Here is an 18345-nt window from a genome sequence, read left to right as displayed (position 1 = left end):
CCGCCGGTTTCGGTTTATGAAATCGATAGTTCAAAATTTTTAAAATGTTGAATCTGAACTAACCCTTGAACCGTTGATTTCGGTTCTGGTGCGGTTTCGATGAATCGATGGTTCTAATCAGGTTTACAGCGATATATGTTTTTTTTTTTTTAAATCAGTTCTAAAGTTACATTTTTCTTTTGAAAATATTAATATGAGTTTAAAAAATATTAGTAAATTTTATTTTAAATAAATTTTAGAATGCTTATTATAAGAATAAAATTAATTAAATTTACAAAATAATCAAATAAGTTATCACTTTATTTTGTTTAAATGTTATTAATTAAATACATTATAAGAAAAATTTGAAAAATACTTCAAAAGAATGTAATTTTTAACTTAGTAAACAATTTAAAAGGGTAAAAAAAAAAAGTTAAAAACAATATAAGTTTAGATTAAATATTTTTCTCTTTTTTTACCTTTTACTTTTTAGATTTTTAACTTTTAAAGTAAAGTGTATTTTTTTTAAAAAAAAAATCTTAGGTAAAGTATATCATGTAGTAAAATATTATTGAGACTTTTAGAGATGTATAAAATAGATTAAGTGATTATCATTTTGAAATTAAAAATAGAAAATTTTCGGTTCGAACCAGACTGGAACTGCTGGTTCAGGGCCAGTTCAGGTTCAGATTCTAACATTCACATGAATCTTAACCGACCCTTGAACCGCCGGTTCTGGTTCAATATTTTGAACCGACGGTTTCGGTCCAATTCTGGTTAATTTACAGTACGGTTCGGTTCCGGTGGCCATGCTTATTTACCGGGGTAGGCAAAAAGCCCCAAAATTGGACGGAATGACTAAATAGTCTTACATAGGTAAACATCGGGGACCAGTAATTAATATTGTCAAACTGGAGGAATGAGTTAGTTAATTTGGTCAAATGTCAGTGACGAAATAATTATTTTCCTATGTTTCTAAATTTGTATGTATAAATGATTATTTTTTTCATAATAACTTTATAATTGTTTATTAAATCAAGGACTTTTATTAACATACTAAAGAGTTAGAGTAAAAAAGGACAAAATAATTTTTATGGATTAAATTCTTCATATGTATATTTTGTTGAACTATGCAAACAAAATGGAACGAAGATAATATTAATTTATAATGAACATATGAGCCATTAGTTTTTATACAAGATTAACATTTTTTACATATTCAAGACTGATTTTGTTTCTAAGATTAACATTCAAGACTAATTTTGAAAGATGTTAAAATTTTAAAATTTTGCAATTTACATATTCTGAACGTGTACTCTATGAAATCAATTTGTTTTTGTTTCTTTTCCTCTTGAACTTTGAATGTACTATTAAAGCGAAAAAAAAAATAAAGTTTATATAATTGGTTGAAGGAAAAGTTGAAAAGCAAACGTCCTGCATGTGTGTTGAAAATCTCACCGATTTCGAATTTTCATTAAAGAACGAGAGAGAATAACATTTTTCAATTACAAATTTTCATTCTCTATTCCCTCCTCTAAGCATACCAATTTTTATTTTGAACGAGGATAAAATGAACAATTTAATAAAAATAATCGGGACAAAATGGACAATTTAAGTGGCATGATCCTGGCTCTTTGTGAGCCAACAACTACTCTCATAAATTTTTTTATTGTAAATAGAGAATTTAAAGATTAACTATAATACAAAAAACGAAAGTGAACTATATTTTAGAACAAATTAAAAAAGAAATATGAATTATCTTTTTGGACGGAGTGAGTATATTTTATATATTTCATTAAATTTTAAATTTTTTTACTTTACATAAGAATTAACAAAATGATTGAATCACCTCAATTCTTTTAGAAAAATAAATGTAATTGGCTAATTATCCCTTTTTAAATACTATAATTAAGAAAAATAAAGTTTAGTAGAGATATCTAGATAATAATAAAGTTGAAATAGAATAATTAATGAGCAATGCGTTTAAAATACCATGATCTTTGCAAGTTGTAACAATTATACCATATTCTGACTTTAATCTCCATGATACCCCAATTTAAAACTTTTATAACAATTGAACCTTAATTTAAAGTTTATGTTCTAGAAAATGAATAAACAATACTTACTGATACAAGGGTTAAACTAACCCAACCGCAACGCCAAACCATGTCTTCTCCCTCAACCCCAAACCATGCACTCCACTCCCAAACTCCTCCTTGGGCTTCTCACCCCCACCACTAACAACCTTCCCTTTCAATACACTACTACCACACCATTATCCTTTTTCTTCAAACAACAGCACAAAATGATTAATGGAATTTACTGTAACTATAAAAAGGTAAATGATTTCCTTTTGTGAATTCCAGTTATTTATGCTATCAAATTATTGCGTAATGATGATTAAATGAATTTACAAGTGGCAAAAGCAATTAAAAAGGAATTTGCATATCTTATGATCATATATATGATACGTGTGAAAGGATTCATCAACTCTTAAACGTAAATTGTGACCCTAAACATCAGATTCACAATCTTCATATTCTTAGGTGTGAGAGCTTGTTATCCATCCACCTCAAAAATTCAAAATCTTTAGGGTCCCCTTCCTATACCAAAGAACCATTGGGTGTGGAATTCACCGAATCTTCGCTCATTTCAACTCCAAAATCCATATCTATAGTAGTCTGCAAAGTAAATCCCTAAATACACCAAAAGTTACTTTACCTTTATGTCATATGCTAACACATAAATGGCAAAGTTTAACGGAGAGACAGAGGGGAGCATGTGACTGAAGGAGGGCTGAGGGAGAAAGTAGAAGTTAGCAACATGGCAATTGGAATATGATGGGAATGGTGAGGCAAATGAAGTTGTGAGAGAGGAAGTGGTATAATAACTTAAGATTATCAAAACGAGAGTTTTAAGCCTTAGGTTAAGTTAACCAAGGTTATGTTGTTTGTAGGGGTGAACATTCGATTGGTTTGGTCAATTTTAAACCAATTGTTAAATCGAATTGAATAAAACTTACCGAATAAATTTAAAAAAAAATTGAATTTTCAAAAACCAAAAGAGAGAAGAAATTGAATTAATTATATTTTATTTATTGTTGTAATAAATTGCCATTTCAATATATGGAAAATATATCTAATAAAAAATGATAATTATCTAACTTATATTGGAAACCAAATCTTCCCACTAATCTCCAAATGAGATGTTAATATATTTAAGTAGTTTCATAATGGGTTGTCCATAATAGGGGTGAGTAACCATCGGCTTGGGTTCCACCCGATATACCCGGCACACAAAATAAGGGGAATGGTTTCATCGACTCAGCCTTTTAAAAGTTTGGCTTCATCCGAATAACCCTATTAAAATCGGGTCGGGTTATTTGTCGCCCATTTAATCGGAATTTCAATTAAATATTTTTTTATGGGTTAAATATTTTTTTATATGACTCTTGCATAATCAAAATTTTTATTTGGATCCATAATCAAATCATAACAAAAAAAAAAAAGTCTAGAAAAATAATTATTGCTCAAACAACCATAATAAAAAAATAATCAAACCATAATCAACATTAAACATTCATAATGAAAAAAATCATAGCCCAATCAAATCGTAATTTTTCATCTTCAAATCAAAACCAAACCATAACAAATCAAAAATTTTAATTAAGTATTTAACATACACGATAGAAATAGAAAACATGAAAATTTAAACTAGTAAATCTTAAATTTTGTTGCTCAAGAAAAAATTGATTTTGATTTGGAATTTTTAATTTTACAAGTAAAAGAAGAAAGAAAGAAGAGTAAGTCATAAGAGGAAATTAAAAAGCATTAATTTTTTCATTTTTCAGGCCGAGTTAGATTAAACAATGTATTTAACCGATCTACCCAAATCAAATAAGGGATATACACCCCTCAAATTGACTGATCCGATCTGAAAAATTCATTATAATTTTATATTTTCAGTCAGATCGGTTCAGACCGTTCGAGTTTTCCGATCGATATGGGTTTTGCAGAGCCCTAGTCCATGGTGGAGGTCCATTTAGGATGATTTTGCAGCAACACAGAAAAGTTGAGGTATTTTTATATGATTAGCCAGCAAAAATGAAATTCAAAATAAGAGACAGATGTCCAATCAAACAGTGACACCTCACTTAAAAGATCAGACACCTAGAGTTAGAAAAAGCCCACTGACAATCACATTAGAAGAAACTCGTTAGGATTTAACCAAACCATCAAACTTCAACTTCAAATAAAAGTTCATTTTACTATTTTAGATCTTCGTGCCAAAACCAATTTCAGTTTTCAAAATCCCTCGCAGGGACAAACACAGAACAACAGAGCAAGAACTCTCTGTCGTAAGATAACTAATCCATAACTAACCTCTCTCGCTTTCCCTCTCTCCACAATGCCGGCTACTGATACAGACTTAGATCTCAATGTACGATCTTCTTCTTCTTCTTCTCTCTGTCTCTTTACATTTTCTTTTTCTGTTAACTCTATATTGCTTACTCTTATATTTTCTCTTCTACAGACTTCCACTGCTTCTGCCTTCTTAATCGGGTTAGTGCTGTTTCATTTTTATGGTTTTTCTACACATACATTGTATCTGTGAATTTGATCTCTGTGGTTATGTTGATTTCTGATTCGAAATGTACAAATTATACTTTTGATGTTTGTTATGTTTTCTGTGTTTAATTTGGGAGTTAGGGTTTTGATTTTATGGTGCAGAGATTATACATTTGCTGATGCAAGCAACCTGGAACACTGTGCTAAGTACTTGAATCAAACTCTTGTTACCTTTGGTTTCCCTGCCTCTCTTGACCTCTTTGCCAATGATCCGGTGCGTCCTTCTCGATCTTGCTCTCTTTATTTTTTATTTTTTAAAAATTTTTTTACTGTTTTCTAATATTTGAAACTGTTGGGTCTACTTGGTTAGGTTTCCATTGCCAGGACCTGCAATTGCATATACTCTTTGCTTCAACAGAGACAGCGTGACATTGAATTTAGAGGCTCTGCTAATGAGCAGAGGCAGAGGTAAGCTTTGTTGCTAAACATAATTTTTTATTTAATTGTGTATACATCATTTGTTAGATAATTTATTTGTTTTGGATGCATCTGTTTTTGGGAATCACCTTCTTGTTATTTTTAAATTACGATGTAGTTGATTTAGTTTCTAATTGATGATCCAACCAAAGTTTTGATGAAAATTCAGCTTGAACAGGTTATAATTGATTTCGGTGTGTGGGCTTATTTTTTATTTTGTTTTGTGATGTTTTGTGGGCGATTATTTATTGTAATGTGCTTCTTTATTGAATATAATGCTACGGCTTTGTGTTGACTCTTGTCTGTTGGCTACATTCAATGATTGATTATTTTCATAAGCATTACTTCCAACTTCCAGATTACTGTCGGATATATCACGGTTGGAAGCAAAAGTGGAGAGGCTTGAGACACAGTTACAAGGCAAAGATAGGGAAATAGCAACAATTACACGAACGGTTAGAGAATTATAGTTCTAGGAAGTGACGTTTAATTTAGGTATAAACTTGAACAGTTTGTTGATGCTTGTGGAATTAATTTACAAGTAGGAAGCTAAAGCTACAGCAGCTTTTAAGGCACAAATTGAAAAGCTGCAGCAGGAACGAGATGAATTCCAAAGGATGGTCATTGGTAATCAGGTTAGAGAATATTTTGACTTATTGTTAGCATTTTTTTGGTGTATTTTTGCGAGTGGTCGCTGGTGGGCAGAATGTATAGTTCCTAATAAATGTTCATTGATACGTTGATGTGACTAAAGCAAGTTAGAACTCAACAAGTACATGAAATGAAGAAAAAAGAAAAGGAGTACATAAAGCTGCAGGTAGGTTGTATTTACTTGCTGTTATTTGTATGCAGAGAATGAATTGGCTTTCTTTGTTCATGCTTAGGATTTCATGTTGGGAGTAATATGGGGAGTGAACAAGATATTCAAATTGGAATTCTGTACTTTAACTTGATTTGCAGGAGAGGCTGAATCAAGTATTGATGGAGAAAAAGAAGGAATCAAGATCAGGCATGGAGATAATGAATTTGCTTCAGGTACTAATCGGACTTGCACATGTCAATCTTCTGGTTCTGGTGTATATAATCCTGCCCCTGTAATGGCTTTTTATGATTGCAGAAAGAAGGCAGGCAGCGAGGGACATGGAATGGGAAGAAGACAGATAACGATTTCTATAAGAAAATAGTATGTATGTTGATTAACTTGGGAATTCATAACCACTGGTGAGTTATGACTGTGATATGCTGTTGGCAGGTGGATGCTTATGAGGCTAAGAATCAAGAACTGATGCAAGAGAATGCTGATTTAAGGGCTTTGTTGCGGTCAATGCAGGTTTCTTTTTATCTTTCAGTTATTATTGTTGTTCTTACCCTTTTTTGTGGCTCTTGAATTGGTGTATACTTTGTGCTAGTTAGAGCAATAGGATTGTGTTGTGTAAAAACTTTATAGGTATTTGTTGATGTCCAATTGTTCACAGTGCTCCTTTCATAGGAAGTCTGTGTTTTGGCACTATGTTAAGGTTGCTCCATTGTGATATGGGTATCATAGGTGATACATTGAAACAGCCTAATGTATGAGGAGGGAAGGTTGCATAGTCTATGTCAGTATATCTCCCTAGTTCAGAGGTCATATGTGCATTGGTTGTCCTTTGATGTTCTTGGAATGTGGTCCAAGTGAATTTTATTACTGTTGGGTGTTGTGACTATATGAATTCATATCTGAATGTCAGGAACACAAATTTCTGTTTTTTAATCTATCCGCACGAAAAATTGATGATTGATCTTTGATTTAAGTATTGTAATTTCCTGCTAGGTAGAGGTGCCAATTTCTAGAACATATAGTATAAAAGATGCAAAGGATGAAATGTACACTGCCAAGCAAATTAACCTTGAATGTCTATGTTTTTCTTCTCCTTGTTCCTTAATTAGCAAATTGGAATACAGAAAATGGTATTCTTCTTGGAAGGAGGGGAAAAATGATAAAAGAGCCAAAAAAATGTAAAAGATTTATGACATGTCTTGTTCTATTGATTTATAACATGCTATTTGTTGTATGCATGTGAATATTCAGATTTTTGATTTTCTATGTTACCTGCATGCTGATATAGTTTTGGATTTTGATGATTTTTCATTATTCTATCATACGCCAATTCAGCAATGAATATGTTGTTTGGTAATCTGCATCACCCTTATGCTACTTGAAATATCATTTGTCATATCAAAATGGTATTCCCTGTGCTATTCACAGTGCATAAACGCTTATTCCTTTGGATGAGGTAAAGCACCATGTAACAACTTGTTAAAAAAATAAAAAATTAAAAAAATAATTATGCAACAATAGAAAGGGAAAACACCATTTTCGACATGTTGATGCTTGATAAATCCTGAAGACTTATGGTCTTCTACTGCATAATGATTAAAGGCGCAAGGCTTACTAAGGTGCAAAGGGCTGCTGGAGCCTAGGCACTAGCCTCCAGGCGAAGGCGCGTGCCTGAGTGAAGTGAGGTGCAAAAAATTAGAATAACATAAAATAAAATGCATAAATCTGAAAATTATAATTTAATTTATCAAAAAAAAAAAAAAAAAAAAAGAGAGAGAGAGAGAGAAAAAAACTAGAAAAACATCGAAAGGAACACACATAAATCAGAAAAAAATGGCAATATGACAAGTCTATTTTAAGATATTAGATTTGAGACAGAAAAGAATAGAATCAAAAAAAGAAAAAAAGAAAAAAAATAGAAAGCAAATATAGGAAGAGAAATTGAAAGAGGCATATCCGAATGGATATGGGCTAAAGACTAGATTCCAAGAGGTGAGTGCTAGATGAAGGAGTGGAGGTTGGATCACAAAGCACATCACTGGTTTTTGTGTTGTATTTAATTTTATTTTATTCATTTATTATTTTGTGTAAGCAAATGGTGGCTAGATAGCTTTATATTGAAAGAAAACCCTACGTGACTTGTTCTGGAAAACAAAAAATATAAAGGCGTGCCTTTCTTGAGGCTTGGCTGCAAAAGAGGGGCAAAAAGGCGCACGCCTCTATCCAGAGGCAATAGCCTGAGTGAAGTCGCCCGCCTGAGGACTGTTGAGGCGTAAGGCGTGCCTTTACTAACTATGGTCTACTGCAAAAGTTTATCCTTTCATCACATACAATGCTTATTCTGCTGTTTATGTATATTTTTTCAGTGAGATCTTTAGGTACCAAATCATATCCTTTTCTTATTTTCTAGTGGCGTCATCATGTTTTTAATCATTAAGATTTTATGTTGAGTTTTTTCTTTGCTCTTGGGGCACTACATTCTGGTCTCAGTTTGCAAAATCTTGTTTACAGGTTGATATGCGTGATTTCTTTAATGCTCCAAATGGTTCAGCAAAACAATCTTCGCCTGTCAATGGAAGAAATGAAACTGACCCTTCACAGTCTCCCTTGGGAGGAAAGACGGTATTGACAACTACTATATTTTTAAGTATTCTCAATGGGTCAAGTGTCATCCATGACTGCTGAAATACTTCACAATTTACAGGATGTCTTTGACCTGCCTTTTCACATGGCCAGAGATCAAATTGAGGAAAGTCTCCGAACTAAGATGGCTTCCATAAAGGTACTTTTGCTCTTTCCATTGTCATCATGTCCTTGTAAGGAAAGGATCCTGGGGAGAGCAAGTAATTGATTTTGTTTATGCTTTTAAATTTCAAGGAGCGCATGGTTCAACTACAAGATGCACAGAAAGGAGCAGAAGTCACATCTGAAGCAACTGAGAGAGAGCTTGAACTAGAAGCTCAACTTGTTGAGGCAAGGAGCATAATCCAGGAGCAGGTACTAAACCTTTCCATTTTACAAATTAGACATTTGATTTGAATCCTTAAATCATGTTTCCTGTCTAGATTAGAAGAATTATTTCATTATCTGTTTTGCTAATTTGATGTGACTGAATGCTATATACAACTAATCGGTTACCAGGTTCAAAAGCAATATTATCAAGCATGTCAATGATCCTTTGCTATGTGCTTTTGGAGAATATCTCTGCAATTATTCGCAATGATTTTATGAGCACATCTTTCTTATATTTACTACCTTGGTATTCTCACTGCTTCCTGTTTTGGAAAACTGTTTTTGCAAATGGTCTTACAGATGGAATTGGGCTCAACCCTTCCCCTATTTCTTCAAGTTCAAAATGTTGTATTTTATTGTGTTAAAGCAGTTCTACTGCTGTCAACAGAATAATTAAAACTATCATCCTCCGCACATCTTTCTTTATTATTCTTTATTTCCTGGTTTCATGATAAATAAAAAATAACTTTGGATCCTTTTTTCAGGCATCCATAATGTCTAAACATCTTGCTAAGTCTGAGAGGCCAAGGTATTCTCACATCTGATTCGTTCATGCATTTAAGATGGTTGTATGCATTTATGTGGAAAACTGAATTATAATTTTAAATTTTAGCAGGGAATCTATCATTTCATCGCCAGCTGAGGTATGAAATACTTTGATTGAGACTATTGATACTTTTGCTGGCTGAGTTTTGATGCTTGAATTTGCCATTTATGTGCTTTTAGAAAATGAAAAGTTTATGTGATCTTGTTTTTGTCAGGTTATTACTAGAACTAGAAACTTCCTGTTCAACTTGGGATTTGTAAAGTATTAGCTTTAGCAGTAAAACCACTAGTGACTATGACTAGTTAAGTTATAATTAAAGATGTAAAAATCATAAAAGTCAAATGACTGAATTACTCTTTTTTTTTCTTCTTTGGGTTTGGGGGAGGGGGAGAAAGTTGTCACCCTTCCTCACAGGTTGGGTTTACCCCTGATCCGATCTTGCTCTGCTCAGCTGTTTAATCTGCAAAACTGAAAACTACCATATGGGATGTTTTATATGAAATTAAGCCCTACAAAGAAAAGTTGGTAGCAGGATATTGCTTTGTTCTATTCTGGCACATCTAAAGCGTCCGACCTTGGCATTGTGGTTAATTTATTCAATTACTTGTCACGTGTATGTCTATGTCCGGACCAACATTTGAATTGGTTATTTATTGCATTCCTGAATAGGTCTTAGCAGTCATTTTTCATTTATCTAGTAGTACAACTTCATGTCGTTAGAGCTGCTCGTGTTATCAACTTATCTTTTTGATCATCAGGGAGTATGATATTACAAGCTTGATAATATCCACATTTTGGTATCGAGTTCGGTGAAGCTGGCTATATAGCAAGATGCATGGTGCAAGCAAGAAGAGCAACACCTTATTATAACCAGAGTATTCAGTATGGTTATTTTTGTTTAACATTGAAAATCAGTTGCATGCCATAGTGTTAATGTAATTAGTATCTAAGCTGTTGTTAGATGTGATGGCATATGCTGACATTAGCTCATAGAAAAATTCTGTCCATTTTGTTTATGTTTATAAAAATTTTAGCTATATAAATGAGTCTGAGCGAAATTGAGTTTTGAAAAATTCAGGCTCTACTCATTAGATCTTTACTGAGCTTGAGCTTTTAGATATTCAGTCATTTAAATAATATGAAACTCAAGCACAGCTCATATTTAACTTTATTGTTGAGCTTTCGAGTTTAACCCAACTCGAGGCTTGATAAAATTCTGGTCAAGCCAACCTCTCATGCTTGAGCTTGCCTTCAATTTATGGAGCAAAAAAAAAAAAAAAAAAAAAAATCTAAATTTTCTTTTTTAAATGATTAATTAGGGTAAATGACTAGAAAAATTAATCCCATTACTTCAATTTTATAAATTCTATCGTCAAACTCCAGGATCAATTTCATTTTTAGCTAATATGTTTATGTGGGGGACTCTTTACTTTTAGGGATAGAAGCAATATGGGTATTTTTCTAGTACAGGAATTCTGGTATCGGCTGTATTACACTGTTTTAGTTGGAGTTACCTTAAGGTACCTATCCGGTATTAGTCAAAAAGGTCCTTTTAATGGATGGTTTAATTTTGAAAATTTTTAATTTTTTCAAAATTTATTTTTTAAGATTTATTATATGTAATTACAACTTATAGATAATTAGACTTTTGATATTTTTAAATCTAAATAATAAATATTTAATTAATTTAATAATTTATTTATGTATTATGATAATAAACATATGTATGCTTATACTTTTAAGGGCAGTAATCCTACATTCGGTAATTAAGAATGAAGAGAGAAAGAGAAACAATAATGATGTAAATATATATTTCCATGGTCGGACTCGTTTGACGATAAAAAAGGCCTATGGTCAAGATCACTGGTCTCTATCGTACTTACGAGCGATTTTAGTTTAAGGTTTTCCCGATAAAGAGATTTTACGTCTCTTCTTAAATTTAGGATTGTTTAAATTTTTGAGTTTGATCCGATTTGAGTTGGTTTCTCTCTTGGAGTATATTTATTTGCGTTGGTTTCTCTCTTGGAGTATATTTATTTGCAGAAAACTGGAATAGTTTTTTAGAAAAATTTTCTAAGAAAGTTGAAAAATATTTATTTAGTATTCCAAAATTTGATTAAGATTTAGAAAATAATTTTTTAGGTTATTTTCCACCTTTATATGTATATAACAAAAGTTTAACCTTCATGTTTCTGAGTAAAAGAACTGTCCCCTGCATTCAAGACTGAAGGAACTGACTTGACGCCTTTATTCCGACTTTCAGCGATTCGGAAATAAAATTATAAATTATTCACAAATACCATTACATATAAATATCACTCAATCGTGTGGCGTAAATAAATTTTAAACTTAACAAGGGTACGTAAATTATTCAAATTAATGATTTTAAATATAAATTACCTAAATTCAAATAAATTTAAATTTATATATATAAGAACCCGAATAGGATAATTCAAGGCAAAGAGTACTTGTGGGGTTAATCACCATGGTTTAAGTTATGGATTTGATCATCTGCAATGCAAACTTTCTTTCGACTCTGAAGGAGAATAGGAATTAGTTAAGTTTGTGGACCGTTAAATAAACACGGATCTGAATACCTCGTTCAAGTATAAAAAAAAATTTAAAGGAAGAGAATACAAAACTTTAACTAGGGTAAAATAACGAATTGAAATTTCAAAACATCCATGTAAACCAATTTGAAAATTCAGTTAATTGAAATCATTGATTTATTGAAATATTTCAAGTGAACACTAGGGAAATAATTAGTCTTCCATTGAACCGAAATATATATAGAATTTATTAGATATAAATACTCTCAATAAATAAATATTTTGAAACATATCTAATTTTCAATCACAACTTATAATTATTTTTTATTTTAAAAAATAAAGCCATTTAATTAACATTTGATGTACGCACGTTTTAATACATAATATTCCTTTCTTTTCTTTAAACTCATACTTCTCTTGCACCGATGTTTTCCGTTGATTTAGCAGCGGACATACGACCCAACACTCCAATGATTTGTTTTTTACTTTTTGAGGCCGGTGGTGAGAATATATATATATATACATTTCTCCACTTGTTCAGTGAGCTTCTGGTTAAAGAAAGAAGAGGAGAGGGTCAAGGTCAACTAAACATATGGATAAACATTCAATGAATCAATCTTAAAGGTACCTCCCAAATCGTGATTTGTTCCTGTGGCATGAGAAAGGGAACCATGCATTTGCATGAAATTTGAAATGATTTGGATTTATTGAGGTTAAATTAACACATTGGTCTTACTCAAAATGAATATAATTCATCTTATTTGGCTTGAAATTAATATAAATCCTGTTTTGATATAAAATAAATTAGTAAAAATATAATTTTTAAAAATCTCAATTTTTTGACAAATTAATCAGATGTATAATTTGATTTTGACATCATATGATTCACTTAGAGGACACTTAGTTCAACACATTCATACAACTGCATTTGATTTATATCCAACAATTAGGTTGTAGGTGTTCGGTAAGTTAATAGCTAATATAAGTACTAATCAATTGCCGATTCCATTAGCTTTGTTTTGGAGCTTTTTTATTATTATTTTTTATTAGTTGGTAGCTAATTTGTATTGATATTATATTTAAATTTTATTAATCTCATAAAAATAATTGTTATTTTTTTTTATTTAATACTCCCTTCGACCGATATATATAAGCTCACTTTCCTTTTTCATCAGTCCTGTCCTATTTTCTTTTTTAAAACATCATTTATTATCCAATTTCTTAACATACCCCCATTTAATTTACATCCACATTCCCAATTGATGTCCATCATTTAATATTATCAAGGGATATTTTGGAAAAAACTTAAACAAAAGATGTAATTCAACCATATTAATTAGTTTTTCTTAATTAATGTGAAAGTCAAATTAGGTCTATATATATGAGATGGAGAGAGTATCTTTTTATGATCATTTTGTTAATAGTTATTTGAAAATAAAAACTTTCTAGTAGATGTGATTTTTAAAAAATTTAATTAATACTATGTACATCTTTACCATAGAAATTTAGAAAAAATATATATTATAGATCATAATGTATAAAACAATTTATACTCTTAATGGTCATATAAAATTTAACAACAATCGTCACCAAAAATTTACCAAATATTAACATTAATCAGCTAACCTCTATCGATCAACAGTTATAAATTATCAGCTAATTAATTGGTATAAATAGCAAAACCATTCGTGTATTTAAACTAAAACTTAATCTAAAATCCTTTATGAGAATCAACTAATGCATGAACCAATGCTTTCCCATTCCCAAGCCCAGGTGACCAAGACAAACCATTCAAAAATACCCACTAACCCAAATTAATCTGAACCCAAAGAGACCCTACCCACTTGTCATTTCTCATTGGAGTATTTTTTTTTTTTTAAATCACCGGTATCTTTTGGAGTATTTTTAAAGTTTATAAAAATTATAGATTTAAACTCCAAATAAAACCTAATGAACAAAAAAAAAAAAAAAAAAAAATCTATTCTTTAACTAGAGAGCTAACAATTCATATAAATTGCGGAAAAGCTTACTTATTTTTTAACCAAATTCTATTGCTCAAGTAAAAAAAAAAAAGAATTGTTATCGTTCAATCCCTTAAATTAAGAATTTATTATCAAAAATTAGATTATTTCCTACAAATGGAGAATTATTAATGAAGAGGTAAACACCAAGAAAAGTTAACCATGTCTTAAGGTTTTGGTAATTTGCATGTGCAACAAGACAAAACAAAAACATTAGCAACAAAGACAAACTCTCTATCTTTTTTATCTTATGATTGCTTGCCTGCACCAAAAGAGCTCTTATCATTCGCCTAGCAAGTAACATGAGAAGTTCAAAGTCAAAGGGAGAGACGTGTATATATAATTCCTATAATAAATGTCAACAAAAAATAAAAATAAATTTTTAATCATCAAAGCAACAATATCATGTGCCCTACCACTCCATCATTTCCCTAATAAACTGCAAAAATCTCTCTATTTATATGCAACTTTTGATTCACCATAAACCCTCCAGCAAAAGAATTGCATATTCTCATATTACAAAAGAAAAGAAATACCACCATTCTTAAATACATATATATATATATATATAAACATTTTCAATACCAATATTCTTTAAGCAAAAACTATGGATTGTGAGCATCGTAGTTATAAGTTCACTAAGAAAAGAGGAGTTTCGATTCTTCAAGGGAATGAGTTCTTCTTCAACAAAGTTATTTCAAGAAATTCTTCTGTTGGTTGCTCGTCGGGTGTTTTCTACTACCGGAGTGCTGAGGGGGTGCCCTTTCAATGGGAAATGCAGCCGGGGACGCCTAAAAATCCGCCCAAAGAAGAAATTCTCCCCCCACTTAGTCCCCCGCCTGCCATGCTTAGCTTAGGTCTACCAAAGCCAAACATTGTTATTGATGATGTGAGTAATGTTTCAATAAAATCAAGACTTAAGTTTTGGAAATATTTCAAGAAAAGCAAGAGATCAAGAGGATTTCCATCGAAAGCTACTATTGTTAAAAATAATGCTACTATTAGCTCCGATAAGTTTGATGGATCCGAGTTTTGTAGTTCTGATGAAGAATTTATGGTCTCGCCGCGTAATTCAAGCTCTTCCTCTTCATCAATGTCATTGTCTTTCTCTAATCGTAATTCAAGACAATCGTCAAGATCAGATTCATCTCCTAATAGTCCTTGGAATTTTACTTCATTTGTTGTATGCGTTGCAAGGCATATTCGATAATATTACTTATCTATGTATTTAAGTGGTAAACTATTATTTTATTAGGTCTATTAATAAGTTTTATAAATCAAGAACTTAATATATGACTATTACAAAATGTATACAATTTACATAATCTTTATATATGGTAACCGCAGATACGTTTTTTTTTTTTTTTTTTTTTTTTTTTTTTTTTTTTTTTAAAAAAAAACAAAGTTATTTATCTTCATTTCCTAATTGTGTTTTACCTTTACATGCATCCAAATAAAGAAAAAAATCTAGAAATTTTTAGAAAATAAAAATAGAATTCTAAAACAAAGAGAAACAAATTTTGAAACGGGCAAAATGTGCCAAGTTTGTAAGAGAGGGTGAGCCCCATTTCTCAACTGAGTCCTCTTGAACCCATCCTGCCGCTTGTTTTATGTTTGCTGAGAGGACAACTTATGATGTAGAGCTTGAAGCATTGATTTGGGGGCTCTTCTGGAGCATTTATAAAGGATTTTATCCCATCCAGGTGAAAATAAATTTTCAGGATCTAGTTGCTTTAGTTAATCGGGCACAATGGACTAGAGTAGATCCTTCATTTTGTTACGTGTTGCTGACCTATTGCATCTCCACTCCTCTTCCATTCATCACATATATCATGAAGGAAATCAAGCGGCACAGCTTTTGGCCACTCATCAAAGGCTACATCATTATTCTCTTTTTTTTACCTCTTTTAATTCTTTGCCTCGTTTGATTAAAGTTATTGTATTATTGGAGACCATGAAGACTTCATATTTAAGATATAAATAAAAGGATCACTTTCATTAATATATATATATATATATATATATATATATATATATATATATATATATATATATATATATACAAAAGAGAAAAAGGACCGTTTAATTACTCAGACTCAGATATTAAGTTAATTTTAATATTTACAAATTAATAAACATATCATACATATCAAAACCTATATAAGCATGAACTAAGTAGCGATCATTATCAATATACATATTAATCAAGATATCATTAATATATATGTCAAATAATATACTATTATCAATAGGATTTATAATCATATAAATCATTACTATTTTCTTGGTACGTAGCGTTGTAGCACAAGGTTTCCCTTGTTTATCAAGTGCAATGATAAACACCAGGAGGTTATGTGTTTCCAGCTGATATACCAAAGATTTTTAATTTTAATAGTATTTATTTATAAACATACAAGAATGATATTTCTGATGTGGAAGATCACACTAAGGTGCAACCACAGAGCATACTTATATACAACATACAAATCACAAATAAATTTAATATTTATCAATTAACTCAACCAATTTTAATTGATTTTATTTTAATTAAGGTTTAGGGTTCCTGCAACCTTAGCCTGGGTTCCCCATAATGTTCGGGGGCTCTCACTTTGTGACCTTGTGACGAAGCAGAGGCTCTTACCCCCAGGTTACCCTATTCGACGAATGCGGCTCTGTGGCCAAGGGCCCTTAATGGGACGCCACTTAGTTTTGCGCGTCAGCCCTTCAATGGGGTAGGTTGGGCGTGTCGTGAGGCACAAATCGATTCAGCCCGTAAAACAGAATTAAGTGGTACCGCAAGTTGTCACGATCCTGAGGTGCGGGTAACCAGTCCCCTCTCGCTTATACCTTCGGACACCTAAGCAGCCGGATTTGCGGATTTGTTGGTATCAGAGCCTTGGAATTTAGATCTGCTAATTGGTATACATATAAAGCCTTCGTTTTATAATATATCATAGATAGTCTTGACATTGTGCCACTGAACCCGTTCCATTGAACCCGTGTAAGACCCATGAGTGAAGGGCAGTAAAAGGGTATAACCGGAGGGTATAACCGGACAGTTGTCATTAATATTTATGATATCTTATAAAATGGATCCTTTATTATGTAGATCGGCTAGTAGTAATAGATCTGAAGACTCAGATAACTTCGAAATTAAAAGGGTAATAAATAGAAATGAATTAATTTTACAAGATTTTAGTAAAGCTATTGATGAATGGGAAATTCCTAAAGTTGATAAAGAACAAATTTATAAAATTTCTAAATTTAATTTATTTAAAACTGATTATGTTATTAAAACCGAAGAAAGAGATTTTCAATTAAGTAAACCTTTTGAAAGAATAACTCTTTTGTCTTCTAAAACTTTGCAACATCATAAAAGTAAAAAATATAAATATATTCACATCGGATTAATTCAAGTAGGTATAAAACCTTTAACCAGAGAAGGATTAAATACTAGTATTCTTGCAGTAGTACGAGATGCTAGATTTTTAAATTTTCAAGATTCTTTATTAGGATCAGTTGAGACTAGCTTAAGTGAAGGACCAATCTCTTTTGAGGTCTATCCAGATATGACTGTCTCATTAAATGATTTAAATATTTTAGAAAGTATAGTTTTAGAAATTAAAACCCATAATTATAAGATGAAGCAAGGATCGATTCCTATAGCTTTGATTTATAAAATTCATTATAAAGCAATGAACTCAGCTTTTGGGACTAAATATAAGTTACAACCTAAAATTGGCGAAACACGTTTTCTTCAAACAGATTTAACTAAAACAAACACTGTGATACCTAAAACCATTCAATGGAAAGACATCACACTTCCCGATGAATGGATTTTGGAAGGGGTTGTACCTCCTCCTATATTAGAACCAATTAAACCAAATGTCAATTTACAAAAAATTGAACAGTTTGAAGATGGTAAAGTTACATTAAAATTTAATAGAAGTCATAGTATGAGGATTACAGGGTCATCTTCCTCTGTAACTACAGATGAAAATGATAAACATAGTTCTTCTATACCTTCTGTGATTTATGCTAAATATAAAGAACCTGATAGTAAACCCATTATTCAAACCTTAGTCAAACCTAGGTATTCTACTTCAGATATACCTAATTTAAATAAAATGAAAGGAGTTGATTATAGTTCTTCTATACCACAGGCTGTTTATAATCCTGTAGATAACTATGTTAATCAACAATCTAATTTGGTAAATTCATCTCCAGAATCACCAACAGCTTCAGCTATAACTGAAAATGTTAGTGCAATAGACAGAGAATTAAATGTTCTTACTAAAGAAAATATTGAAAAGAATTTAATAAAAGAAATATCTAAAACAAAAAATTTATTAAAAATAAAAAAAATATTAAAAAC

At 31.3% G+C, this 18345-nt stretch overlaps 2 protein-coding genes across 5 annotated transcripts; both read left to right on the top strand.

The window, feature by feature from the left end:
• Window positions 1-4174: 4174 nt before the first annotated feature.
• LOC105635583 (Afadin/alpha-actinin-binding protein) lies at window positions 4175-10473 on the top strand. Of its 4 annotated transcripts, none has more exons than XM_012218658.4 (16): window positions 4176-4419; window positions 4513-4541; window positions 4710-4821; window positions 4918-5015; window positions 5383-5479; window positions 5570-5659; window positions 5779-5841; window positions 5985-6059; window positions 6142-6207; window positions 6277-6354; window positions 8353-8463; window positions 8546-8623; window positions 8719-8838; window positions 9339-9382; window positions 9470-9497; window positions 10159-10473. In XM_012218658.4, the coding sequence occupies exons 1-16, from the start codon at window positions 4387-4389 to the stop codon at window positions 10165-10167; spliced, it is 1131 nt and encodes a 376-aa protein (XP_012074048.1). In that variant the 5' UTR covers window positions 4176-4386; the 3' UTR covers window positions 10168-10473. The 4 variants fall into 4 exon arrangements, with proteins under 4 accessions (XP_020535567.1, XP_012074048.1, XP_020535566.1 ...); XM_020679907.3 differs by having other exon boundaries at window positions 9467-9497; XM_020679908.3 differs by lacking the exon at window positions 5779-5841 and having other exon boundaries at window positions 4175-4419; window positions 9467-9497.
• Window positions 10474-14513: 4040 nt separating this feature from the next.
• Window positions 14514-15200, top strand: LOC149494408 (uncharacterized). Its single transcript, XM_089725312.1, has one exon. It carries the CDS (start codon window positions 14578-14580, stop codon window positions 15178-15180), a length of 603 nt encoding a protein of 200 aa, XP_089581438.1. The 5' UTR covers window positions 14514-14577; the 3' UTR covers window positions 15181-15200.
• The last annotated feature ends 3145 nt before the right edge of the window (window positions 15201-18345 follow it).

The sequence above is a fragment of the Jatropha curcas genome, chromosome 8 (assembly GCF_041381405.1).
Source record: "Jatropha curcas cultivar XTBG-Jc1 chromosome 8, XTBG_Jcur_1.0, whole genome shotgun sequence".
Taxonomy (NCBI): domain Eukaryota; kingdom Viridiplantae; phylum Streptophyta; class Magnoliopsida; order Malpighiales; family Euphorbiaceae; genus Jatropha; species Jatropha curcas.
This window is presented reverse-complemented; position numbering and strand designations above follow the sequence as displayed.

Coding starts and splice junctions, on each gene's coding strand:
- LOC105635583 (XM_020679907.3), top strand. CDS start 4,387: ATGCCGGCTACTGATACAGACTTAGATCTCAAT. Junction 5,842..5,984: donor AGGAGTACATAAAGCTGCAG/GTAGGTTGTATT, acceptor CTTGATTTGCAG/GAGAGGCTGAATCAAGTATT. Junction 8,624..8,718: donor CTAAGATGGCTTCCATAAAG/GTACTTTTGCTC, acceptor TTAAATTTCAAG/GAGCGCATGGTTCAACTACA.
- LOC149494408 (XM_089725312.1), top strand. CDS start 14,578: ATGGATTGTGAGCATCGTAGTTATAAGTTCACTAAGAAAAGAGGAGTT.